At 39.9% G+C, this 27386-nt stretch overlaps 1 protein-coding gene across 3 annotated transcripts in view; it reads right to left on the bottom strand.

The window, feature by feature from the left end:
- Window positions 1-27386, bottom strand: part of LOC117403733 (high affinity cAMP-specific and IBMX-insensitive 3',5'-cyclic phosphodiesterase 8B-like) — a 77203-nt gene that overhangs the window by 22766 nt on the left and 27051 nt on the right. For all 3 annotated transcript variants that reach the window (XM_058988476.1, XM_058988463.1, XM_058988473.1), the window contains 5 exons: window positions 22880-22936; window positions 6055-6245; window positions 4314-4373; window positions 3665-3722; window positions 2707-2795 (listed from right to left, as the gene is read on the bottom strand). In XM_058988476.1, the coding sequence (XP_058844459.1) occupies window positions 2707-2795; window positions 3665-3722; window positions 4314-4373; window positions 6055-6245; window positions 22880-22936 (455 nt within the window). The remainder of the gene's footprint in view (window positions 1-2706; window positions 2796-3664; window positions 3723-4313; window positions 4374-6054; window positions 6246-22879; window positions 22937-27386) is intronic.

The raw sequence follows: 27386 nt of genomic DNA, 5'->3' as shown, positions 1-27386 counted from the left end.
AGAATCTGTTAATCATACTATGGGAAATTCAATAAGCCTTTTACTTCAAAGTGTCATTTTCATAGACTTTTTTTTTTTCTGAAAAGAGAAAAGGACCCGTTAATGTTACAAAACTAGAAATAAACAATTTAATAATACCTGGCCCGTGAATATTTTCATTGTATTTCAAAAGTCTTGAAAATTTAGTGTGGGCCTTTCCTATTTCAGAAATAATGGTGCAAATAACACTGGAGTAAATGGAGTTGGGACTTTTGAACCCTTATCAAAATGTTGACATTTCATGTTGAAACAGCTCTAAACTAAATATTGTTATAAAACAAATAATACATATATAGGCATTGGAGATATCAGATATGTGATAGGGTGCTGCCATTGCTTACCATTGTGACGTCATTATTATACATCCAGCTCCTTCAGCAGCGGGTGCTTTAAGTAGCCTAACTTTTTCTGCTTGCTCAGGTCACTAGTGAAATCTGTCTTGCAGAGCTCTAAGCTGCTCAGGGGGAGTGGAACTGAACATGCCGTTAAGAGGGTTCACTCACTGAGCTGCTCTGAGCGGCTCACTTACTTAACACACCCATTGAGTTTAATCTGATTAATCTTTGTGATTCTTTCCATATGTTGGATAAAAAGATACTGCATCGTTGAGTATGTGATAATAACTTCTACCATATTAGTGAGAATGTACTGACATAACGAAAAACAGCCCTAACTACAGAAATGTGTGAGATTAAAGGATGGCAGTAAGTCTCCTACAAGAACAACATCCATGTTTTTTTTGCTGTTGGCAAATATTTATCACAAGTAACTGCACTAATATACTCTGGCAGGTCCAGTTCCATTTTAGTCCATTTACATCACTGACTCACTCGCCATAATCTAATGGTGTTAATGTGTGTGTGAATTTAGCAATGCTAACAAAAACACACTGTACAGTACAAATGATCTTACAGGCCAGTTTTTGCAGCCAGTAAAGACTTAGGGGTAGACGTATTAAGATGGGCCAGTCGCAGCACAAACATAATTTGCATTTCAATTCGCAAAGTATACATTTTGTCGTATGCCCTAAGAGAAAATATGTTACTGAAAAGAGCTGCAATATACAAATTTAAATATTTATCATGTCTTCCGAGCGAGATCTCTAGCATACATTGCGAGAGTTGTGCGACATTGTTCAACTAAATAGCGGGAGCTGAGTTTGGTTTGCTGCAGCAGAGGGGGCCCGAAGGATAACGTCTATATGGGTGCAAGAATCAAAATAACATTGCTTTTGTTAAATGTAAACGTCATCTGTACAATGCATTCTGTTCCGTCTTCATTTTACCTATTTTAATACTGTTATATATATATGTATATATATATATATATACAAAATGAAAGGCAGTTTAATCCCATCAGATTCTATAGTGGGGCCCCAACCTTCACCCCCAAAAAACTTTTCATAATCATACAGTAGCTCCTCGCTAAACCAGACATGTTTGTCCGACATAAGGAGATGTCCGGTTTAAAAAAAATACAATAAAATTGTACACACATACAGTACATTTACAGTTCTTGGTGTATTTTAAATATAAATCATTGCACTGAAATAACACTAATGTGTTTTGGGTAGGCTACACATTACATTTTGTAAAAATATGAATCTGTACAGTAGGCCTATAGAGTATACAGTACAGTAGTAAAATCAAATGAATACCTAGCGCACTTTTCTTTTTACTTTAGCCTACTGGTAACACAAAATAAATCATGCTGCTGCATTGTACACATTGGTGTACAAGGTGAATAAAAGATTATTTAAAATTGTGAAATTAAATGATTTTAGGTTTTTTTTAAAATTTTATTTTCATTATTATTATTTTTAACTTGGCCTACTTAGTAGCCTAGACAATTAACACACAGTAGATCATGGTCCTATACAGATGCTCACAATGGGCTGGAGGGGTTAGTGGCACATGTGTGCAGTCTATTGCTCCCAACATGCTGGGAAAACCAGAAATGTCATAGAAATTTGTTTTCGAGTCTTGTAAGGACACCCTGACTTTAGTGAAAATTAGGTACTTGGGTGTTCGCCTCAAAAATGCATTGAGCACAACTGGCAACGCATGAGAGAAAGCGGACTGGGAAATGCCAGCAACAATTGTGACTGTTTAAAACTGCTTTCAAAAGTTCTTAACAAACTGATGCAATTGTAAGTGTCGCAACTGTCGGCATTATAATATTTGTGAACCCTCATTTGCACTATCTCTGCCCCATTTTTGCAAATTTATGCAAACACACCCATAATTACATATTCATCTAAGGTTGAAAAGCAAAGAAAAACTGCTGTCGTAAAGCATTCCCTAAAAAGTCACTAACAGCATTGCGCATGTTTAGTACATTTCACCCAGGACTTCCGACTCGTTTGCAACTGGTTTGCGACTATTGCGACAGATGCAACACTTTAGTACATCTACCCCTTAATTTTCTTTTATAGAAAATATATGTTTACGTGCACAAATCACTAAGCATTAGCAAATGGTATGTTGGCTTAATTATGGTAATGCTATTTCTCTGTTCTGCTGGGTAAGTCTTTCAGACAGATACTACCATAAAGTACCACGAGGAACTTGCTGAAAACAGCATGCTGGTTCTTGATCTGTACATCTGGTTAACTGCAATTAAATAATCAAATGAAAGACAACACATGGCTAAGTAAATTGTGCATACCGTAGCTTGAACAGAGAGCGCACCTCCCCGTGCTCTAACTGAATCAGCTCATTGTAACAAGTTGTGGTACTGCTGTTCTCAAAGAATCTCTGTGGGGGAAAAAAAAGAAACATGAACAGGATTAGAAAAAGCTGTAACTCCTTCTATAACTGGGAAATGGGAGATGCAGGGTCAGAAGCCCGAATCCTTCTATAACTGGGAACTGGGAGATGCAGGGTCAGAAGTCTGAATCTGCATGACTGCTTGTTTGTGTTGGACTAAAAGGGGTACTTGTAGAGAATAAGGGAGTCACTGGGATATATATATAGGGATATATATATATATAGAGAGAGAGAGAGAGAGAGAGAGAGAGAGAGAGAGAGAGAGAGAGAGAGAGAGAGAGAGAGAAGCTTGGTGCAGAAAATGCTGTCTAAAAAACTTTTTTGTTTATTGAAAGCCAAATTGTACTGTAACAGTAGATAACTCAAATTCAACCCCCCAATGGGGCATTGCCTTTTTAGAAATGATATTGCAGAAGAAAAAAAAGCATTATTTATTATCATTGATACGCTGAATTTAGCCACTTCTGGCACTTATGGTATAAGTGGTATAGTATAGGAGTCTGTGCTCTATACACTTCTCAGGTAGTGTGCAGCAACAATAACAGAGCATTCTTGCTAACGACTCGCAACTAGAACAAGCTGTGTGACTCTGGAAGAAGTCAATTTACTGTACCTGGAGAAAGAGCTTCTAAAGGGCATTTCAGAATTCTTTATATCTGGCCTATTTTCATCCATAAACTCCCTGCAATTTTAGTTATAGTTTGGGTTGGAGTCAAAGACCTAAACATCAAGACTGTGAATGTCACATAGTATATTTAATACGTATATGTATGTTTGTTTCCATATCTACCTACAGTATTAGAAACATTCACATGTGATGATATGAAGGGTTAATGGCAGCATCTTTAAGTGCATACCCTATTGAATCCAGCGTTGAGAAGTGGCAGGACTGAAGACTCTTCTTGACCAGGTTGTCTACATAGAAAAACATATATATAAAATAAATACTCTTATTCCACCCCCACCCAAAATACACTCAAATGAAATGCAGTGAAAAATGTCAGATATTCTGGGGAAGGTGTAAAACATTGCATTACTTCCAATACAAGGTAGGAATATGCTGACAATAAAACAATGGGATGTGAAATCTCATAATACTACATCAGAGAATGGTCAAAATAAACAAGAAATAAAGCACTGGCACTTAAAGGGATGCCTCGTGTAATCTACAGCTCTCTGTTCTTGCTCAGATCGTTATTCTTGTATGCTATCTATTCTAGACAACTTGCTTCTGAAAATAACGCTCAAGGCTTACTGTATGGAAGTGAGGTTGGGAAGCATATCAGTGTTGCACCATGCCCCACATATGAGCTTCAGTGCACAGTGCAACAGTAAAATACTGCCCCATGCTTACGAGAATAGTTGGTAAGCATGGCAAATAATGTTACCATCAGAAACAACAATATTTAATCATGGACAACACACATAATAGGATTTTAAACAGGTGAAGAATTATATATTAGGAAAATGTTGTAGATGATATAAAATATCCCTTGAAGGACTTACATTTGTGGTACCACAGCTAGTATTACAGTGTGTTCAGAAGGTTTGGTAGCGCGGATTGACCTAAGAAATAGTAACAATAATACAATAATTACAGTATGCGGTTGTGGTGAAAGTCCACTGTATAACAAGACATACATATTAAAACAGCATTAAAAGTATATTCATTGGTTTACCAGTAATATTGTATTACTTAACAAAACACAGTCAATTCGTCTTTAAAACACAAGTTAGCTTTCATCTGAAAGCCTTTCAATCATATTTTAACATTTTTAAAATGCAATGCAAGCTCCAGTATTGCTTTTGAAGTTAAGTGAATGTTTGTTTTTTAAATCTTTATTTATCTGCTCAGTGCCCCTTGTAAAAGTTTACCACAGTAAAATCTGAAAGGTAATTGTGCTGTTTTCCAAGGTTTTGCCATGGTTAGACCACAGTTTTCAATGTCTTGCCATGGACAGCAGTGTGGAGTAGTGGTTAGGGCTCTGGACTCTTGACCGGAGGGTCGTGGGCCCAATCCCAGATGGGGGACATTGCTGCTGTACCCTTGAGCAAGGCACTTTACCTAGATTGCTCCAGTAAAAAACCCAACTGTATAAATGGGTAATTGTATGTAAAAATAATGCGATATCTTGTAACAATTGTAAGTCGCCCTGGATAAGGGCGTCTGCTAATAAATAAATCAATAAATAATAATAATGTTGTTTTTTAACATGCTTTCCAATGTTTACCTATAGTTTACCATGCTTTCACTAAGCTTGATTACACTTTGTTATGCATTTACAATTGTAATCTTTTGCAAGGGCGTAAGACTATTTACAAGTACCGGTACAGTATATCTTTCATGCGTATTGCATACTGCAGCAGTTCAGGTATCAGGCACACCAGTTTTTCCTGTGCAAATTGAGCACCTCCCTTATGGCAGCCACTGACACTGGCTGAGAACCTGAATGCTGTCTGAGAGAGCTGGAGTTATTTCCACCCAGTCTTGCATACCCTTCCCCCTGTTGATATTAAATCTATCGCATCATCCAGTAACTACTAAATAAATCATTCACAGCCGCTCAGCACAAAAAAATACTTACTGGCTACAAAACCGAGACGCAAAGTCTAAGCGCAGACCTAAAACAGGTGACAACACAAGAGTCCCTTTCATCCTTTCATAAGTGCTATTACAGAAGCTCATTACTGTTTCAAGTCCCGTTTAGACTGGCCATTAGCACATTAGTACTAAAAATGCTTATTTTTCCTCCTAAAGCTTTTAAAAAAAATATTCGTGAATATGTTTAAAGAAAACCATGAAATGGCTTGGCATCTCAACCCATTACATTGAACAAAGAGTAAAGGGCTGGCAGGAAACCGCTAACCTCACAGTAGAATGAGACACGTGTTTCATATGCTGATTTCAGTATTATTTGCAGGAGATTCATTACAATGATTTACAGGGCTGCTATACTGTAAGCCTTAAATGCTCACAGAGCTACAATTGGTGTATCTGTGCACTATTTTCTTAGTATGACCGGACAACCTGTCATGTGTTACTGTCTGTGTGAATTGTACTACAATGGGAAGAGAATTACATACTGTATATGAGAGTATAGCTTTAAATACATTTAACTTATTCTTGAACAAAACCGGGTATAAATGATCAACCCGAACTGAGACAAATTGAAGTCATGTCTCCCTTTAAATCTATATTATCCTGCTGGTGATTTCTGGACTTTCTTTACAAAAGGAAGACTTTTACCTGCAGACAGCTTCTGCATCGAAGTATCTGGCGTGCCTGGCATCAATGACGATTATCTCATGCTGCTTGTCTAAAAAACACTCAAGCGCTGACTCTGGGGTGCGTGCAACGCTGCACCTGTACCCCGCCCGCTCACACGCCCACCAGAAGCCATCGCTCTGGCTGTCCTCTTTGGCAAAGATAAGCAGCACCTGTGGGATTGAAGAACAGAAACAAAACAGTGATCTTGGAAATTGCAATGCAACCCATCATATTCATTTATTTATTATCAGGCATTCACACCTGGACAGCCCATGTTACTGGTTTGTCTCTAAACAGCACGGTATAAATTCGCCTGGTTTGAATACTACTGGCAGTTTAGAGTTTCCTGCCTGCAACCTTGCCTAGCTTAACATCTGTACTGCTTACGAAAAGAGTAGCACTGTTTTAGCAATCTCGACCTGACATCTGCCTTATTAAGTTGTGAAAATGTAATTTGGGAGTGAAATATGAAACAGGTGTAATTAAAGAAAGTGTGATTACAGAATACATTTTTGACCATACTACAGTCATCATTTCAGTACCTCATCATGTCCTGTGCAGTTGGTCGCCAGATTCTTTGAGCTTCTTTGCAAAGTCTTAGGAACAGTCTATCAGTTTAGACTACACAGTTAAGTTTCATGGAGTTAATGCACACATTCATAAATATCTGTAAAAGTGGAAGCCCTAAACCTGGCATGCATTAATAAAATGTCAAAGTAATTCAGATCATTTTGATGTGTTGGGGTGTGGCCACCACGTTTAACAGAGACCATCCTAATCAGCATGTACTGCATGATGTGGTCTAACATTCCTGACTCGTGAGGCTTGTGTCTGACCTGTTGCTCATCGCTACGGGCAGGAAGAAAGATCTCATAGGCTGTGACATAATGTTTCACGAGGAACAGACTCAAAAAAGGTCTTTAAGATATCTTCGAAATATATATTTTTCACAAAAGAAAATAAAGGATACAAAATATTTTGAGTAATAAAATACACAGACATCTTCCTCAGACGGAAGAAACCAATAAAATAATGATATTGTAATAAATGTGAATGCTGGCGCATTATTATGCAATTGAAAGACGTCAGTGTCTAAAAAAAGAACTTTGTGCCAAATACCATATCTGCGACAGCCAGGAGACTGAATTCGTGAGAATACACTTATTTGCACAGCAGTTTATAAAGAAGTGAACTTAGCATTGTTGTTTAAATATACAGCACTTGATAAAATATAAATTATAGTTTGCTGGCAGATCCTAATCATTTAAAAGATTCTCAGCATGTACCTTTCTGCCAGCTCAGCACCACCTGACTAACTTGTTGTCACGCCATATCTGGATTTTACTGCTAAATAAATTTCAGCCAATCAGAACACACGTTTCACCTTCTGTATTCCGCAACACATCACAGGGAAACCCTGTTCATGAATAATAGAGTTATAGCACGGTGCACGTCTGTGTGTGGGTGATATCAACAGACCTCTGCTTTCAGGCTTGGTGTGTTCACTTCTACTCCGATAATACTCTGCCATACACATATGTTTGCCGTCCTATAATCCTACAATTGATCACATTTTAAAAATACCACGTTCAATTACACAAATCAAATAAATGCAGGACTGTCCATTATGCCCAGTAAGATCAAATGAACAGGCAATGTGAGTTAGTGTGAGCAATCTAGTACTGTCGGAGATACTGTGAGTTACTGTATAAGCTACACTAGTGATGGTTTTAGGAATGTCACTTTGAATAAAGTCAACTCTTAAACTAAAGTCTCATTATTTTTTTAAGTTTTTATTTGGGTTTGAGTGGTGTTGAACATTTAAGTTTGATCTAAGATACTAATTACTGTGACTTTGTTACTTGTTACCTAAGAAACCCCATGTATATTGTATTAATAAACTTTGTTTTTACACTATGCAAGCTTTACCTTTAAGGTTCAGTTTAACATTACAAACCTGATTTACAATTTTTAATATATATATATATATATATATATATATATATATATATATATATAAAATACATGGATGAACACCCACAATTCATGGTTTTTAGGCACTTTTAACATCTGTCTCTGTGAAGATTTACAATCATCCTCTATCAACGACAGCACCAACCAAGCGGACAAGAAAAAAGAATCTTCGACTCTGACAGCGACTAAAAAATAAAATAAAAAGCATACCCCATTGACACAGCTTTTCCTTAAACATACATTTACAAGTACGGTATTAAACACTGCATAGTGTAGATGCAAATTGTACTTAGGACTTTTAAGCCGGTTTAAAGGCAACTAACACAGTTTAAATGCATAGTGTGGACATAACCTAAAAGAGTTAGGAATCTGAATGTTATATTGCAGAATAATTTGTCTCAATTGAAAAGACTGGGTTTGAACTGGGGAGACTCCCTGTACTAAACACACCTACACCTGGTGCTATTCTGCAGTTGAAAGGACCGTGCTTAAACCTTGAACATACGATGCCTATAACCTAATCAATACATTCACTACCAGCAAGTGACAAATGCTTATTTTATCTATGTAAATGTCTATTAAAGAAAGGTTAATGTAAGTTAACATCAATTAACCAGTTATTCCACAAGACAGCTGTTGCTCTCAGCAGATCAGTCCAGGAACTCGTTATCTGTGAACACTGTGTGGGACAGGAGACAGAGGAAAGCTGTCTGCAGGCAGTTGGCCCCAATCCAATATCAACATGCGTGTTCGCTGGTAACTCAACTCCCTAGAATCTCACAAAGCAGTAGACAGAGATGTCCAGGCAGGCATGGCAGAACTTCAAACAGGAGTAAGCTATGGGAAATTACGGAGAGGCTAAGATAGGAACTGAGACATAAAACTACAAATCAGGGTTGGAATTTAAAAATCCAGAAAAAGGACTTCTGTAGAAATCCCACAGAACCATCATATAAAAGAAGTCTGGGAAATGTAGAGTAGGAATACAATTGCCAGAAGGTTTTAGTGCACTCACGTCTCGATGGTGTGCCTCTCATTACTGGGAGCCTGGGTTTGTTTGAACCCAGATTAGGTCACCGAGTGAAGTGAATGTGATGGTCTCAGCTCAGCCCCCATGGATATCAGTGCATGTCACGACAGCAGCACACAATGTGGCTGTCTTTGAGGTCCAGGATTGCATGACAGAGATGTTAAAGAGTGAGCAGCGGGGTTCAGAACAATATAGCGCTGCACGTCCCCACCTGTTACTGCAGCTGTTTAAATAACACACCTGTAATGTTTCTCAAACCCCAGTGACTAAGTCTAAATGTAACTGTTTATTCTGCAAATATAGCCCTTCAGATGTTTTTACGACACCTCGATATAAAATAAGAAACTGAAGCCTAAAAATGATAAATATCTCAGCGTTTTTCTACCCATGTGCTCAGCGTGAAATTTCACTGGTCTGATTATAAGCACGTCTAACCTGACTGTCCTCAAAACAGGACGCAGCAGTTTGTAGCCAAAACGAAAAAAAATTGCATTTTTTTCTGTTAAGAAATGCTGATTTAGAATGTATCAAATTAAATAAATACAGCTTGTATTTTGATTTGTTCAAAGAAATGAATTTGGTATTTAATTGGTTAAGGGAACAATGAATACCTGCTGCTGTTCACCACCTTTGGAATCTAGGCAGACATGTATGTGAAGCTAAAGCTTGTCTGCTATATACACATTACACAGAGAATCTAACAACCAACACATTGACATGATGCTTCCTTACCAAGGAACTTGAATCGGTTCTTACTTAACCACACAGCAACTCCGAGCCTTTGTTTAAAACTGACCACATACTAACTAACATGCTAAACGTGGTGGATGTTCATGCTTCACTCTTAAGTTTGCATTGTTTTAGTATAGCAGGATAACATGGTTGCTGCATTTGCTTTGCATCTGATCCAAGCCGCTCTGCTATTCTCAATGGCAAGCTAACACATTTTGTATGACTCTCTAAAAGAGACCCCATGGAGTTCAGAGTCTGCTCTAACAAGGTAGGCTGTCAGCGAAGAAGCCAGGGTGATATATGGGATGGTATTTGTATGCTCTCGTGAAAGGTCAATACTCTTTCATCTTCAGCAGGTTGTGTAACCATGGTGTTACCATGTGAAATTCAACACACCCATTGCCCCCAGAGGTGCTCTATGTTTGTGGTGGTGTCCAAAGCAATCCCTGTCCTTGTTTGATCTCTGCTGTCTGCTCCATCACTCACTCACACACCTAGTTGCCACGGATGGACACGGCCACAAAAAATCCTGTCAGCAATGCCCTCTAGAAATCCATCACAGGTTTCAGCACCATGTCCCTGGGCAAGGACACTGCTGACTCACACATTTATTGTAGGTCTTCCTCAGGAAGAAGTTCAGTAAATAATTTAGTCATGCAGAGGATACCATAACAATGCCAGCAATTGATACCAACATGGTATTCAAGCAACCTCACTAATAAACTAGTAACTTCATCAGCTACTCATTGATTTGCACATGCCAGTGTCTGTGAGTTTGTAATGCATATTGAAATACCACTGCAAATGTTCCCAATTGTTAGCAAAAGTGTATTGCTGGTACGCTTTGTGCTGAGAGAAGTATTTTCAGAATATCATAAATCTGCATAACCACCCGCTCAATGCACAATAAGATTAGAAGCACAATAAAATACAATCACTAGCTGTCTACAACATTTAACTTCCACAAACTCTGTTCATTTCTTACAAAGTAACAGGCACACAGCTGCCCTGCTTTGTCAAATCAGACCAGAAATCAGGAACATTTCTACCAACTTTATTCTGAGCCCTGCTCGAGTCCTGGCCAAGCTTGGAATATGTGCAGAAATGTGGAATACAGTCATTTCAAACCACTCTGCCATTGGCACCCCACCAAATACAAAGCTTAGTTGAAACATTCATCTTTTACTGTACATGGCAGAGCACAGGTCTTGAGAAACTAACACACAGTAAGTGTACTCCCTGCAAGCAAGATAGATATTATTTATAAACCTGCCCCAGCAAGAAGTAAGAACCATGGTAATATAACTGGAGAAGGAATGTGTTAGGAGTTTACACTACGACTACAACACTACAGTACAGATGATTTATCAGGAGATAAAGTGGAAAGATAAAATATGCAAGGGGAAACAAAATGCTAGGATAAATAATTACACTCATAGACTTTAATTAACCTGATATAAACTGTCATAATATTAATATTTGATGCCAATTAGAAAACATGGGTTTGGGCTGCTGCTATAGTAAAGAACTGTTTACATTTACACTGTACTGGTGGGACTGAGAGGAGTCTGGGAAGTTAAAATCAAGCATAATAAATTCTGTCACACCAAAACCAAAAGCTTTCATGCTGTGATGATTTCCATCTGTCACCTACACTGAGAGTTTGTGATGGAGCCAATACATTGTCTGAATTGTGAGAACAATGTCTCCTTAAGATAAACTGCAAAACATAAGAATAAACTCCCGCTCAATATAAAACAGTCCCCTACACTACGCAGCTTTCGCTCCTCCCTTAAAACATATCTTTTCACCCTAGACCATCCCACTGCGTGCCCTAGCCCCTAACCCCCCGGTCAGGACCCTGCCTGTTTGCCCAACCCTGCCCTAGCCTCTGTTCTCACTGCAGCAACACTCTCTACTTCCTCACCCTTGCCCAAAAAACATACCTTCTTCCTTCAGCCATTTTCTCTTGATTGTACCGTTTAGTTTAAAAATTGTTAAGCGCCTTGGCTAAAGGCGCTATATAAATATAAATAAATAAATAAATAAATAAGAACAAAAGAAAGAGCCCTGTTAAATCATCCAAAAAATGCTGGAGTTGATGTTTCAGAAATTGAAATTACTGAGCCAGCCACCAGACCTTTTCATGACTGCATTTTCTTCTCTTGAGTACTTGATTTTGTCTCTTGGTGGCTGTAGAAGGGTGCTTCTCTCCAAATCGCTCCCAATGTGCGCTCGCACATGATTACGTTCATCTATTGATAGCCAGCGAGGAGGTTTTCAGGGTTTTGCTGGAAGACTTTGTTATAACAATCTGCAACCTTACAACCATTGATGTATGCATATGGCCCAAGGAAAACTACAATATACATTTATTAATGCACACATTCCTGAATAATAATATGAACACAATGTAAGCTGGTGGACCAAGCACTTTGGGCAGCATTTGTTTTTGCCACCATGGCTCACAAGGCCGCCATTGTCCTATCCAACCGATTGGGTCTTTCAGAAGATGGGGCTGATTCACATCTGGGTCAGGCTTCCACATAATCCCAATTCTCTAGCCACTGAACAACTTGTTGCCCTTTGAGTAGAGGCTAACTCTTTCATTTATTGAATAGATTTCACATGGACAAAAACCCATTGAGATGAGCCATCTGGTTTTCAAGGACACCCTTGGATAAGGAATATGCAAAGGCAGAGGTGCTCAGTTATGTACTACTCAAAAAACAAATACATCAACACACATAACGTACATTCTTAGGATCTTGGGAGCTGTACAAATCATTGCCTGTGATTTTAACAGAATGATTTGTATAAATCAGTCAGGATAGATTATACAATAGATTATTTATTAAAACAGACTGGACACCACTACATTATACATATTTTACACTACATTCTTTGGCCTCTGGCCTCGCCATTCGAGGTACCCCTACCCATAAATTAGCTCACAGGTAAGTGGAGAGGCTGACTGTAAGGAAGCCATGGGCAAGGGGCAGGACAGCCAACAAAGCAGGTGGAGGCTGGAGAGGAGAAGGCAAACTCTGCTGCACAGAAGGGGCATAGTAGATCGAGATGAATAAACCCCTTCCTTGCCAATTATTGGACCTATTGTTTATCGAAGGACAAAAAAGATACTAGCTATTCGACTGACAATTTTATCCTAAAATATGCTTTGATATTTTCGTGATTTGAACTGAGGTTAAAGTGAGTCCCCTGCCAGAACCATAATTAATTTGCTTAATTAAGAAGAGCCAAGGTAACAAAAGGAAAACAAAAAGTGTATTGTATCCTAATGTGTGGTTGCATGGATCTGAGATGAGATTTGGTTTTGCTGAGCAAAATCAATGAGCACAGTTACTGTATTAAGTGTTTTTAAATGCAAAGCTTCATGAGTTAAGCAAAGCAAAGTGATTTTTTACACTGCGTCTCAAACAAAAGAAGAAAAAAAAGTCAATTGATTAAACAAACCTATGCATACATGACATTTGCCCCAAATTCAAATGAAGGGAAAGTGAAGCAAAATGCCTTCATTTATGGGCTCTTACTATCCACTTGCACCTTGAACATGATACCAGTGCCAAGGGAGTGCCCAAATGAGTCTCTATCACTGGCAGCCTTACAGATAGCCATTCATATAGTATTAGCTGAACAAGAAAAGCCATGATAGACAAACACGATATATGTAGGCTAGTTTACAGCTGCGGAAAAACCTTTCAGGTCAGGCTTTGAACTTTCTTCAATACAGTACTGTATGTTTAAGATAACTGGCACACGGACAATCCTTGTGAATGTATAACTGTTGATAAGGGGCTGTGTAAGATGCGATTCCCAGCTGCTGGATCAGAAGCTGCTCTACTTGCCGGTGCTTTGAAATATGTTGATTCACATGAGAATATAATAAAAGTGCCGGTGAAACTGATGGGATGTAGTTTCTCATTTATTTAATATCTTTACAGATGTGTCACAGATCTCCACCAGCAAACTGGAAATGATTGTCCTTGTTTCTTTTTAAAGACTCTTGGCTAGTGTCGGTGTTGAGAGCCCCCTACCCACTTTGTACTTCTATTTGAATCACACTAAATGTATTCAGCGTAGCCGGGGGGCTGTCTGTGTCGTGGGACATGATATCGATGTCCTCCCTAGTGAAAACCGATATAAAGTATTCATTTGTTTTCGCCTTCTCATCCTCAATGCTTCCCCTGTTGGGTTTCCTCATATATGACCCCAATATCAGAGACAGGTGTCTGCACAAAGCCTGAACAGCTACACTTAGTGTATGGTTTTTATCTAACCTGAATCCCGGGTTATGCATATTCATGTTTATAGAAAAACAGAGACTGACAGAAGGAGAGAGAGGAGACAGCCTTTATGAAAAGGTTGGCTTGTGTGTAAATACAACTTCATGACACAGTTCAGTAACTTATAGGATTTTTGTTTGTTTGTGTTTGTTTATTTATTTAGTAAAAATGCACGTTCCAGGATTGGCCAATTATAAATACCAGGCCAGGTTTTTAAAGCTTTTGATCCACTATGCTTTGCATGGATCAAATGGTTTACAAATAGAACACAATGTCCGTTTGCCAGCTGAGTCATGCATGAGCATAAAGCACCAGATACAGACTACAGTGTGGAGTAATGGTTAGGGCTCTGGACTCTTGACCGGAGGGTTGTGGGTTCAATCCCCAGTGGGGACACTGCTGCTGTACCCTTGAGCAAGGTACTTTACCTAGATTGCTCCAGTAAAAACCCAACTGTATAAATGGGTAATTGTATGTAAAAATAATGTGATATCTTGTAAGTCGCCCTGGATAAGGGCGTCTGCTAAGAAATAAATTATATGCTGTGGATTATAAATGTTAACTACAGAAAATGTAAAATACAAGTAAACCCCAATAATTATAAAGTGATTCAGTACTGTCAGCCAGGCTTCTTTAGGACGGTAGAAGCTGCATTGCCAGAGCATCAGCTGTGACTCAAATTAAAATTCAACCTGCCAAAGAAGCCACTTTTTCATTTTCACTTTCCTGCTTCTCAAGCCCAGAAGGGAAATGGCTTCCATATGATACTGCAATAGAAGCGCAATAACAACTCTGCGGTTGGGCAGAGAACCTACTGAAAACTTCACCCAAAAATATAACTAGAAAACAAAAAGATCTTCTGTAAACGACAAGGGACTTTCTAGGTCGTTGATATAACAACGTTACCTTTAATTAAAAATTAACAATGTCACGGTATTAACAAACAATGCATATTTAATGCCTTACAAGTGACTTTAAAAAGCATAAAAATAAGCATATTGTTTCTCTGTGAGAACAACCTTTCCCATGAATACATACCTTATGTGAACTCAGTCCTTCTTAATATCATTTGTATGGTGACTGCTGTGCTCTAATGTTCTGTGTATACTGGAACTGTTTATCCATCTTTTGTAACAGACTGTGCCAAGGACTTCTCTCTATAATAAGAGAAGGAATGCTAGTGTGCGATTACAATTTTAAACATGCATCTTGATAAAACTTTGCAGTGGGATAGCGAATGCTTTATCACTTTTTTGTTTGCACCGATCTCTTACTTGCAGGTGGCGCAGCCGCTTTGATTAAGCAAGTTCAACAGGGTTTAAACAAAAAACTGTCTCACTGGAGACCCTGAAGTTGCTTGCCCGGCTAACTCAATTACCCCCGTTTTTTTCTCCTCAGTTTAGAATGTCCAAATGTGTACACACATGATGTCGCAATAGAAGCTCAGCAACAGCAGCGGGGCATCCCGCCGATCCTACGACCGAGCTGATTGGCTCTTTACTCCCAGAGGCCATGTCGAGCTACCGCCCCCTAGAGGACAGGTGAGAAGAAACTATTCCTGACGATTCTGCCACGCTAATCCTCTGGATTACCAAAGCCAATGCGACGCTCCCGCCCTTAAAACAGTTCAGGGCAGTGTGACTGTTATGTTTGCTGTAATTTAATACTTTGCCTCAGTTTTTGTGGTTTCACAAGCCAGATTGGCGCCTTAGGCAAGTTAGTCCATTATTAGTGGTGATCGGGGTTTGTGAAACCAGACATTAGTGTCTGAAAGTTATGGAGGATCAATTAACAGAGGAAATAGCTTCAAATAGCATTTCCATGGTTCTTTTTCTTATCCTTTAACCTTTTTAAGATGTTTGCAATCATGCTGAGTGGTACTTAATGCAATTACTCAAATACTGCATCGTGTTTTTACTGTGTATAAGAGCTGCTCTTCAATTCTACTTTCCTGTCATAGACTTCAGTGACCCAAGCTTCTGTACAGCAGATCAAAGTGTTTTGTTTTAGTAAGTGGCAGCAGCTTTTGTTGTACAGCTACAGGGTAACACTTTAGTTTAGAAATCAGGTATAAGTGATTATAAATAAAGCTACGATTTTGTCACAGAGGTCACGGAAATCGTGAAAATTGTGAATTTGAAAAAGAAAAGTCTGTGAAATCTTAGAAATGGATTTAAAAACACTTGATTAGGTGTTGATTAAATGCAGTATGACATGCACTGAAAATACATATCTGCGAGTATCTGTACATTGTTTGGTTATGGATGCATGTAGCACTTATGTGTAGCTGTGTAGGTCAGCGAATGAGATAGAAGCAAGCATGTAAATCGGTGACAGCTAAAATGCAAAAAAAAAAAATTGTGAGTGACCTGTTTTCTGTAAAGACAGAAGAACAAATGCATCGGAGAACAGAAGTTTACCAACTTACAGAGGCTTTTTTTACAACACGCTGTTTGTTTCAGTCATGGAAAACTCTAATTCAGCACGGAGAATCCACAATGTGGATGATTTAAATTGCAGTTGAACAGACAAATTATTGATGATAATGAATTTGTCCAGAGATCTTATCCGTGGGTGCTGACAGCTATCCGTAGTGTAGCGAAAAAACGATGACATCATGTAGCCTAGTGCCGTGGATAGGAGGAAGTGACTCGTAGGTGACATGAAAGCCACATAGAGTTTTTATGACGCGTTGATTAGTGGGCAGATTCTCCTTCCAGAAATACAACCAAGTTTTCCCATTCATACAGTATTTATGTTGCAGATGAATGCGATACATCAAGCGCAGACAGCTGGGGGGGGGGGGGGGGGTGGGCTGATGGTGATGGCTCGAGATTTATGCACATGGCTGATATATATTTTTTTTGTCCCAGTGTTAAATAATTAATTTCGGGGAGGGGGTTCAAATCCCTAAAACCATCCCCTAGCTACGCCACTGCCTGAATTACAGTGTTAACAGCTACAGTATATATTGCCGGCAACACGAAGGGAAAGTTGATCCAAAGTCGCTGATCACCCGATGGCGCTGGATCTTACTCTAACTACTGTACAGCTATGGCTGAACTAGAGCAACTGGGTTACAGCAGTGAATTGCAGGTACAGTACATAGAACTAGAGCGCTTAGATCATTAGAATATATGTATCTTTTTCATATATTTGTGTATTGTATGTATACACGTGTGTATATATGTGTTTTTATTGATATTGCTTGGATGTATAATTGTTGTATGGTTTATTATTGAGTATGGTCTACTTAGGTCTTTGTATTAGTGCTGCACTATTGAGATGTACCTGTGCTGGCCCAGTGAGCACAAAGTGAAGAAACTAAACTAAACTGTTCTGTAGCTATAAATCAGACTTGTCTTAAAGTATACTGGTTACCATTTCAATCCTTTCTTCTTACAGAAAATCCAGTAGTTTATTTCAGTTGAGTGATCATGTATTTATAAACACTAACATCAGCCATGAGCATCCGTTTACATAAGCATGACAGCACCAATAACCAGAAGTAGTGAGAAACATCTGTAATACTAAAGCACTAAACAAGCTTGCAACAGGGTAATGTCTGCTACTTTTTAATGGATCAGTTACACATACACAGGGCAGCAGTGTGGAGTAGTGGATAGGGCTCTGGACTCTTGACCGGAGGGTTGTGGGTTCAATCCCAGGAGGGGGACACTGCTTCTGTACCCTTGAGCAAGGTACTTTACCTAGATTGCGCCAGTAAAAACCTAACTGTATAAATTGGTAATTAACACACACACACGCACAATCCTAATACAGCAATGCTACATTGAACTGTAATCGCACAGCCCTTGATTTGTTTCACTGGTAAACTTCAAACAAAACATGTGACATTCCAAAACAAGCAATACAACAACATGCACTCTAAATCCTAGGAGTATGTGTGCCTGTTTTGTGTATCAGGTTATCACCTGAGAGTTAAGATCTGGAGAAGATAAGTTGTTCAAAACATTATTTGTCAAAATGTGTATTCGTTAAAGCTGTAGTGTCCCAAAAGAATGTTCTTGAAACACTTGACATGGTTAAGACTTTAAAATGCTGTGACAGTGTAGCGTCACGGTCAAGCTGTTACCGACAGGAAGAGAGACTCAGAGACAAGAGAGCTGCAGTGAAGCGCTATCACCCACATCTAATCACAAATACAGTACTACGGGCAGCAGTGTGGAGTAGTGGTTAGGGCTCTGGACTCTTGACCGGAGGGTCGTGGGTTCAATCCGTGGGGGACACTGCTGCTGTATCCTTGAGCAAGGTACTTTACCTAGATTGCTCCAGTAAAAACCCAGCTGTATAAATGGGTAATTGTATGTAAAAAATAATGTGATATCTTGTAACAATTGTAAGTCGCATTGGATAAGGGCGTCTGCTAATAAATAAATAATAATAATAATACGCACTTCTAAAAGCACACAGTGAGACCAATTCATAAAGCTTTAAAAACGTTTTTAATGTCATGGATTAAATAAGGTTTTGTATGCATGAAAGTGTTATAAACAGTTCCATGCATGTGTTTATCTTTATTTAATCTATCAAACAGACTTGTATTAAATAGCATCTTAAGCTTTGGGCCCATTGCAACAACAGGGATAGAAATATGAGTCCACGGGCTTGAGAATGCAGTACATGTAGCGCTGAGGGTTTCAATGGTACAAGACATTCACACCAAAAGTTCACAGGTTGAATAGTACATTTCACATCTTTAATATTTACAATTTTCAAAGTCAAATATAGTACAAATATATGAACACCACAACCAGATAATTGTTAGATAGGCATCCTCATCCTCTTGCTTACATACATGTAAATTCCTTACAACAGTCCTGTCTTGAATGTTTGTTGTAACTGAGTGTAGCAGGGCAGCCAAAAAGCCCTGCGTGTAAACAGCGGGCAGGGCGAAGCTCTGCATATAAATGTATTGTGTTTATTATTATTTAAGAGACAAGTATTGTTTATGTTTATTAAATTAAATGTTTTGTTATTGTTAGTATTGGTGTGCATGTGGTATTTTGTGTTTATTTAAAGTGTTTAATTTGTTGCTGTTTGGCAGCGTGGAGGGGGGATGGGAGCCCCATCCCTGTAAACACTGTGCAGAAGGTGACCATCTCCAGATTAATTAATTGATTAATTTATTGCTAATCTGGAGATGTTCACCGGTATGAAAACCCTGCAGCTGTGCCTGAGGGGGGATTGGAGTGTCTAGGAGTAGAGAACGGGAGTAAGAGGAGGTAACTACAAACTGAATTGATTCAAATTGTTAATAGAATATTATATGCTGGATATGGATTTCATCTTGACATTTGTTTTACTGTTAGGAAAAACATAAACGCAAAGGAAAAGGATCTCAGCAAATTCAAACCTTCAACAATGGTCTTGTTTCCAGTATCAGTATCTGTTTTGTTTTAAGCCTGAAGAGAAGGAATGCATATGGAACCCCAGAACCGCCTCACGATTCCATGTGAATGAATCTTGAATCACATGTGACCCACAGGCTTTCCTGCGTGTGATAAGCTTTAATCTCAATTACACCAGCTCCCAGGGCATTAGTCTAGAGCACATTTAAGACCAGGGGTGTGGCACCGCTGCACCCTGAACTTGGATTTCTGAAGCCACAGTCCTCAATGTTACTTTAGCGATGTTGCAGTGACTTTTCCTCTAAAGTATACCCTTTTCAGATGGTAACACACTGTCAGTGCTGCATCTCTTTTAAGATAATCAGGTGATGAAAAAGGTTATCAATACCTGGCATTCGTGTGAATCGCTCTGATGACTACAAAACTGTCATATACTGAGCTTCAGCACAGCATCACTGATTCTGGCTCTGATGACTACAAAACTATGAGTGTTATTCATATTCAGAAACGACTGCAGTATTTTTATTTTTTTTTTGTTTATTTTTCTTCCAACAGGCACTGAGTTCCTATGCATTCGGAAACATGTTTCTTTAAGTGCACCCGATCAGACAAACAGACGGACAGACAGCCTCTATTTAGACCTATATTCTGATCTATCAATAACTTGAGTGTAAAAGGGTAGACATGCCTCTTTGGTGACAGAGGGGATTTACACAACAGCAGCAGGTAATGTGTACTACATTACTGTAACAGCTAAGCATAAACCTGTTCAGCACTGAACACTCTCCATTCTACTGATTCTCCATGGACACCTAGCAAATGCACAGCCAGACCAGGACACACAGCCAGACCAGGACAAACAGCCAGAACAGGACACACAGACCAGACACACAGCCAGACCAGGACACACAGCCAGACCAGGACAAACAGCCAGAACAGGACACACTGACCAGACACACAGCCAGACCAGGACATACAGCCAGACCAGGACAAACAGCCAGAACAGGACAAACAGCCAGAACAGGACACACAGACTAGGACACAAAGCCAGACCAAGACACACAGCCAGACCAGGACACACATCCAGACCAGGACACACAGCCAGACCAGGACAAACAGCCAGAACAGGACACACAGACTAGGACACAAAGCCAGACCAAGACACATAGCCAGACCAGGACACACAGACCAGACACACAGCCAGACCACGACACACAGCCAGACCGCTAGACATGCAGCCTCCATATCCTTAGCAAGTTTCAGCACAAGTGCTTACTGCTTTAATGTGCAGCCACCTGTCTTAATAAATCATAAATCTTGAGCCCATTTAAGATTTTATTTTTTGTTGTTGTTTGTTTGTTTCAGTGAGATAGTTGCTACAAAACCTAATCAATCTGCTGTATAACTTTGAACCCCAAATTATAAAATCTGACTAAAAAAGAAAAAGATGTCCAATGTCTGAAAACAGCACAGGTCTGTCTACTAGACTCATCAGTTGCTATAAATAAACTACAAAACCATCGTAAAATGTATCCTCTTTTAAAATATGAAGTATAAATCTGCCCGCTCTTTATAATGTTATTCTAATGTTACCTGACCCCGTGTAAAACAGCTGCTGACCTGAAGAAGTCCAATGTCATTTCTGAGGCCAAAAAAAATGATGTAAATCAAAATATTCAGGCTGAGCGAGTCATAAATTGCCCCAAACTTGGCTAATCCGGCTAATAAATTGTCTCAAATAGCAGACGGGACAAGATCTACAGAGTTGTTGGTTTTGTTGTGTTTGGATACCATCTCCACAGGACCTTTGCAGCCTCATATTTTGCACTTTCCTAAAATGAAGACGTTCCACAGATTGTATTCTGCTCTTCCTCTTTCAAAGAGAAAAGCCAGAAGACACACTACAGACTGTAGGAGAATGCACTTCTTCTGAGTACAAATTCATTCTAAGAATTTTTTTTTTTTGTAACAGAGTAAACAAATTAATTATTAATAAGGCTGAATTTTTGTTGTTTTCACAGCTAACACAGATTTCACGTTGTACGTGGAATTTGCCCATTGTCGTGTAATATGCAGTTCCCTGTGAAAATTCTGATATCTGAAAGAATAGTGTAAATATAGATTTTATTAGCACTTAAAAAAGATATAGCAAACGTTTGCTTTACTGATGCACTACCTGTCACATTTAGGAACATGGCAGCCGGTTTAGTTTGCTTCCAGTAAGTGATTGATCATATTGCATTGAGCTGCATAATTTCTTTAAAATGCCTTCAAAATACACACTAGCTGTTCTGAAGACAGTAAATATTTCTGCTAAAGATCGCTCTGTGCAGGGGACGATGTTTTTTAATAATAACTTTTAATTTTTTCAATGGGCTCATCCAGTTGCTATTTCCCGTAATAACTGCACGGTTACTACGGGAAACACATGCTCTTTAACATCAGCAACAGAGCGCGACCCCAGCGAGAGTCAAACTGAAAGCAATTCCAACCCTACCTCACATAGTTGAACTCTGGAAAAAAACAATTCTCACCAGAGATTATAAAAATACTGCATGGGGTAGTGTGAAATAAGTGTGGTAACATTTATTTGTATGTAAATCTGCTCATCAGTAAATAATGAAAAACCCATTCTACAGATGGAATTCAGAATGTGTGAAGTTACAAATTGTCGATTACAGAAAGTACATAATGCTCAGAAAACTACTGACTTAGGTGTTGCTGAAACATTCAGTATACATATTTCTGTCTCAACTGTGGGAGAAACATGACCGAAGCATGACTTCAGAGATACAGTACAATATATATTACCGATGGGAAACTTTCAAGTTAATCCTGTGTTTAAGTTTCAACATCATCTTGCCAGAATGTCACTTAACATGAGGAATATTTAGTAGCCAAGTGGGCAGGTGATCTTGTGAGTCCATGTTATACAAACAAGATTACGAGATACTGGCTAGCAACCAAAATAAACAAACAAACATGATCTTAACAGAGTTAGGGAGGGGTTTGAATGTGATATGCGAAACAGTTGCTGTTCAACTCCGTGCTCATTTTGCACATCCCCATGCCTGTACAATGTTTATACCAGGGATTTTACCAGGCTTTATCATTCTGGGGGATATCTGGCTCTTCACATGCTTGCCTGTGCTTTCAGTATGCTGTATAATATGTTGCTATTTCACTACATTATACTGCAGCAAACATTTACAAAAACAAACATTGCATCTTTGATATTCAAGGTAGCATTTCTAATTTCCATAACCTTGAAATAGACAAAAACATTCTGCTACAAACATACTGGCTGGGAGGAGATGTTCTGAAAAAGAAGGCGTGCCACATCTCATGTAGCACCTACACTACCAAATGCACACAGAAGAGCCTTTGCTTACCTGAACAGGTTCTTGTGTCAGTTTCATGGGTCCAAAATGTACTTCTGTTGCTGAAACCTGTAAACAAGAACAAAAACACATAAGAGCTCAGTGTCCATACCAAGATCCAGACTGGTCAGAATAAGAAGTGTAACATTGAATATCTTGATCATTTACCGTCACTCCAGACACCTCCACCAACATTGCTGGATGTACTACTGCAGACTCACCACTGCTCAAATCCCTTCAGGGTTTTTTTCCTGTTCATTTGTACCACTTACTATAGTTGGCTATAGTGTAGCCCATTAGACACATTCAAAAGGCATTCAATCCAGTGAAAGGGATGTGAAGCAAAGAGATTTGTGTTTCTACACGCTTCACTCCCTACACTGTAATATTTAGCCTTATTTCAGTCAAGAAAGTTCCCATTATTCTGCACTTCTTGCCCTGTACATGTGAGGCACCGTGGCCAGCAGGCTGACACACATTCTGTACTGTGAAGACTGATGCAATCGTCTTTACTGACATTCTGTACTGTGAAGACTGACGCAGATGTCTTTACTGACATTCTGTACTGTGAAGACTGACGCAGACGTCTTTACTGACATTCTGTACTGTGAAGACTGACGCAGACGTCTTTACTGACATTCTGTACTGTGAAGACTGACATCTTTACTGACATGCGTCACTGAACATCTGTTTAATTTCCTTAGCAGGGGATCCAGGAATGTCACAAAGAGGTCAGAGCGCACCGCTACACCACCGCTATGAATCCTGTCATCGGAGACTAGACTGCATTGCTGTTACGCTGATAAAATCAAAGCATGATGTGGATGGGAATGAAATGAAAAGCATAAATACTGGGACTCCTTCATGTAATGTATTTAAAGGCTTGCTATTCATTTAAACCTTAGGTCAGCCTTTTGACCTTTTGGAAAATTCTCTCTAACCATAGAGAATGTTTTAAAAAAAAAAAAAAATATTCTAATATGTAGTCGTTGCCAATTATTTTTTATTATTTTCTCCCAATTTGGAATTGCCAATTATCTTTAGGCTCAGCTCACCACTACCACCCCTGCGCTGACTCGGGAGGGCGAAGACGGACACACCTGTCCGTCTGAAGCGTGTGCCGTGAGCACAGACGTTCTGAGGACGTGTGAGCGTCCTCCAATCTAAAGCCACAATCGCTTTTACACCAAGCAATCCAGAGCAGAGGTGGCCAGTAGGGTTCGCTGTTGCGCGATTAGGAAAAGCAATCCCTGCTAGTTTCCCATCTCCCACCCCGGGGGTGTCAAAGTCCCCAGCAAATTTCGGCCTCTTTGCATATCCTGGATGTGAACTGGCACCGTCCAAGCTGTGTGACTCATCCTGCGCTCCCAGCAGCAGCGCTTTAACTGGATGAGCCACTCAGGGACTGGCTGTGTTCTATCTTGACATGGGAAGCGATAGGTTGGTACGGTGCGATACCGCTCTGCTCATGTGTGTCCACTGGCGCAGCTACCGAGTAGTGAAATGAAGTGAATGGCATTCTGAATGTCACACCACCCAACACAAATAATCTGCCCTTTAAGGGTTTCTTGGTTTTAGCAAACACATTATTCCAATTGCTTTCCAAAGAAATCACTGCTAGCCAATGTATTAAAGAATCATTTATTTGAGTACTCTAACTAACCTCCTGCTGCATATTAAATACAAAACAATGGTTTTGCAATTGAATTGTCCATTATACTTGACACAGAACACAGTGGTACAGTGTATGTGCTTAATCATCAACACATGTGGTCTGCCTGGTGCTGTTAGATGAAGCGCAAGCTCTGTATTGGCCAGGGGAGAAAGCCATGTGTTTGATCCTAGAATGAATTCAGGTTGGATTCAATATAAACAGTTAACCGCAACCCTATCCATATACTGTAGCAGCTTTCTTACACAGCTAATAAGGGGATCCCCTTTTCATCCAGGGAATATAAAAACTGCTGCACCCTGCGATACACTGGACTGTCATCTTCGACAGCCTGGACTATGTCAGTCTCCACGTTACAAACAAAAACTGCAACTTATTATATTGTTTTTTCTCTTTGTTTTTTTGGCCAGCCCGAATATGCTTTACTGGAATTTGCAGGGATTGAAGCCCTGAACAAAGTAAAAACATTTCTCTAACGGACATATTATCAAAGTCCTTTTCCCCCAAAATCTGTTTCATTGATAACAGGAGTACTGTAAACTACTGTATTTAATCTTCCTGTGAAATTCAAGCAAAATAAATACATTTCTTCAAACAAGACAATGCAAATTAGGTTACAGGGTTACAGGGTTCCAGTGATGCTCTCTGGTAAAAGGTTACAGGGCTCCAGTGATGCTCTCTGATAAAAGGTTACAGGGCTCCAGTGATGCTCTCTGATAAAAGGTTACAGGGCTCCAGTGATGCTCTCTGATAAAAGGTTACAAGGCTCCAGTGATGCTCTCTGATAAAAGGTTACAGGGCTCCAGTGATGCTCTCTGATAAAAGGTTACAGGGCTCCAGTGATGCTCTCTGATAAAAGGTTACAGGGCTCCAGTGATGCTCTCTGATAAAAGGTTACAGGGCTCCAGTGATGCTCTCTGATAAAAGGTTACAAGGCTCCAGTGATGCTCTCTGATAAAAGGTTACAGGGCTCCAGTGATGCTCTCTGATAAAAGGTTACAGGGCTCCAGTGATGCTCTCTGATAAAAGGTTACAGGGCTCCAGTGATGCTCTCTGATAAAAGGTTACAAGGCTCCAGTGATGCTCTCTGATAAAAGGTTACAGGGCTCCAGTGATGCTCTCTGATAAAAGGTTACAGGGCTCCAGTGATGCTCTCTGATAAAAGGTTACAGGGCTCCAGTGATGCTCTCTGATAAAAGGTTACAGGGCTCCAGTGATGCTCTCTGATAAAAGGTTACAAGGCTCCAGTGATGCTCTCTGATAAAAGGTTACAGGGCTCCAGTGATGCTCTCTGATAAAAGGTTACAGGGCTCCAGTGATGCTCTCTGATAAAAGGTTACAGGGCTCCATTGATGCTCTCTGATAAAAGGTTACAGGGCTCCAGTGATGCTCTCTGATAAAAGGTTACAGGGCTCCAGTGATGCTCTCTGATAAAAGGTTACAGGGCTCCAGTGATGCTCTCTGATAAAAGGTTACAGGGCTCCAGTGATGCTCTCTGATAAAAGGTTACAGGGCTCCAGTGATGCTCTCTGATAAAAGGTTACAGGGCTCCAGTGATGCTCTCTGGTAAAAGGTTACAGGGCTCCAGTGATGCTCTCTGGTAAAAGGTTACAGGGCTCCAGTGATGCTCTCTGATAAAAGGTTACAGGGCTCCAGTGATGCTCTCTGATAAAAGGTTACAGGGTTCCAGTGATGCTCTCTGATAAAAGGTTACAGGGCTCCAGTGATGCTCTCTGATAAAAGGTTACAGGGCTCCAGTGATGCTCTCTGATAAAAGGTTATAGGGCTCCAGTGATGCTCTCTGATAAAAGGTTACAGGGCTCCAGTGATGCTCTCTGATAAAAGGTTACAGGGCTCCATTGATGCTCTCTGATAAAAGGTTACAGGGCTCCAGTGATGCTCTCTGATAAAAGGTTACAGGGCTCCAGTGATGCTCTCTGATAAAAGGTTACAAGGCTCCAGTGATGCTCTCTGATAAAAGGTTACAGGGCTCCAGTGATGCTCTCTGATAAAAGGTTACAGGGCTCCAGTGATGCTCTCTGATAAAAGGTTACAGGGCTCCAGTGATGCTCTCTGATAAAAGGTTACAGGGCTCCAGTGATGCTCTCTGATAAAAGGTTACAGGGCTCAAGAGATGCTCTCTGATAAAAGGTTACAGGGTTCCAGTGATGCTCTCTGGTAAAAGGTTACAGGGCTCCAGTGATGCTCTCTGATAAAAGGTTACAGGGCTCCAGTGATGCTCTCTGATAAAAGGTTACAGGGCTCCAGTGATGCTCTCTGATAAAAGGTTACAGGGCTCCAGTGATGCTCTCTGATAAAAGGTTACAGGGCTCCAGTGATGCTCTCTGATAAAAGGTTACAGGGCTCCAGTGATGCTCTCTGATAAAAGGTTACAGGGCTCCAGTGATGCTCTCTGATAAAAGGTTACAGGGCTCCATTGATGCTCTCTGATAAAAGGTTACAGGGCTCCAGTGATGCTCTCTGATAAAAGGTTACAGGGCTCCAGTGATGCTCTCTGATAAAAGGTTACAGGGCTCCAGTGATGCTCTCTGATAAAAGGTTACAGGGCTCCAGTGATGCTCTCTGATAAAAGGTTACAGGGCTCCAGTGATGCTCTCTGGTAAAAGGTTACAGGGCTCCAGTGATGCTCTCTGGTAAAAGGTTACAGGGCTCCAGTGATGCTCTCTGATAAAAGGTTACAGGGCTCCAGTGATGCTCTCTGATAAAAGGTTACAGGGTTCCAGTGATGCTCTCTGATAAAAGGTTACAGGGCTCCAGTGATGCTCTCTGATAAAAGGTTACAGGGCTCCAGTGATGCTCTCTGATAAAAGGTTACAGGGCTCCAGT

This window comes from Acipenser ruthenus, chromosome 2, assembly GCF_902713425.1.
Source record: "Acipenser ruthenus chromosome 2, fAciRut3.2 maternal haplotype, whole genome shotgun sequence".
In the NCBI taxonomy this organism is placed as follows: domain Eukaryota; kingdom Metazoa; phylum Chordata; class Actinopteri; order Acipenseriformes; family Acipenseridae; genus Acipenser; species Acipenser ruthenus.
Note: the sequence above shows the minus strand (reverse complement) of the source record. Positions and strands in the feature narration are given on the sequence as shown.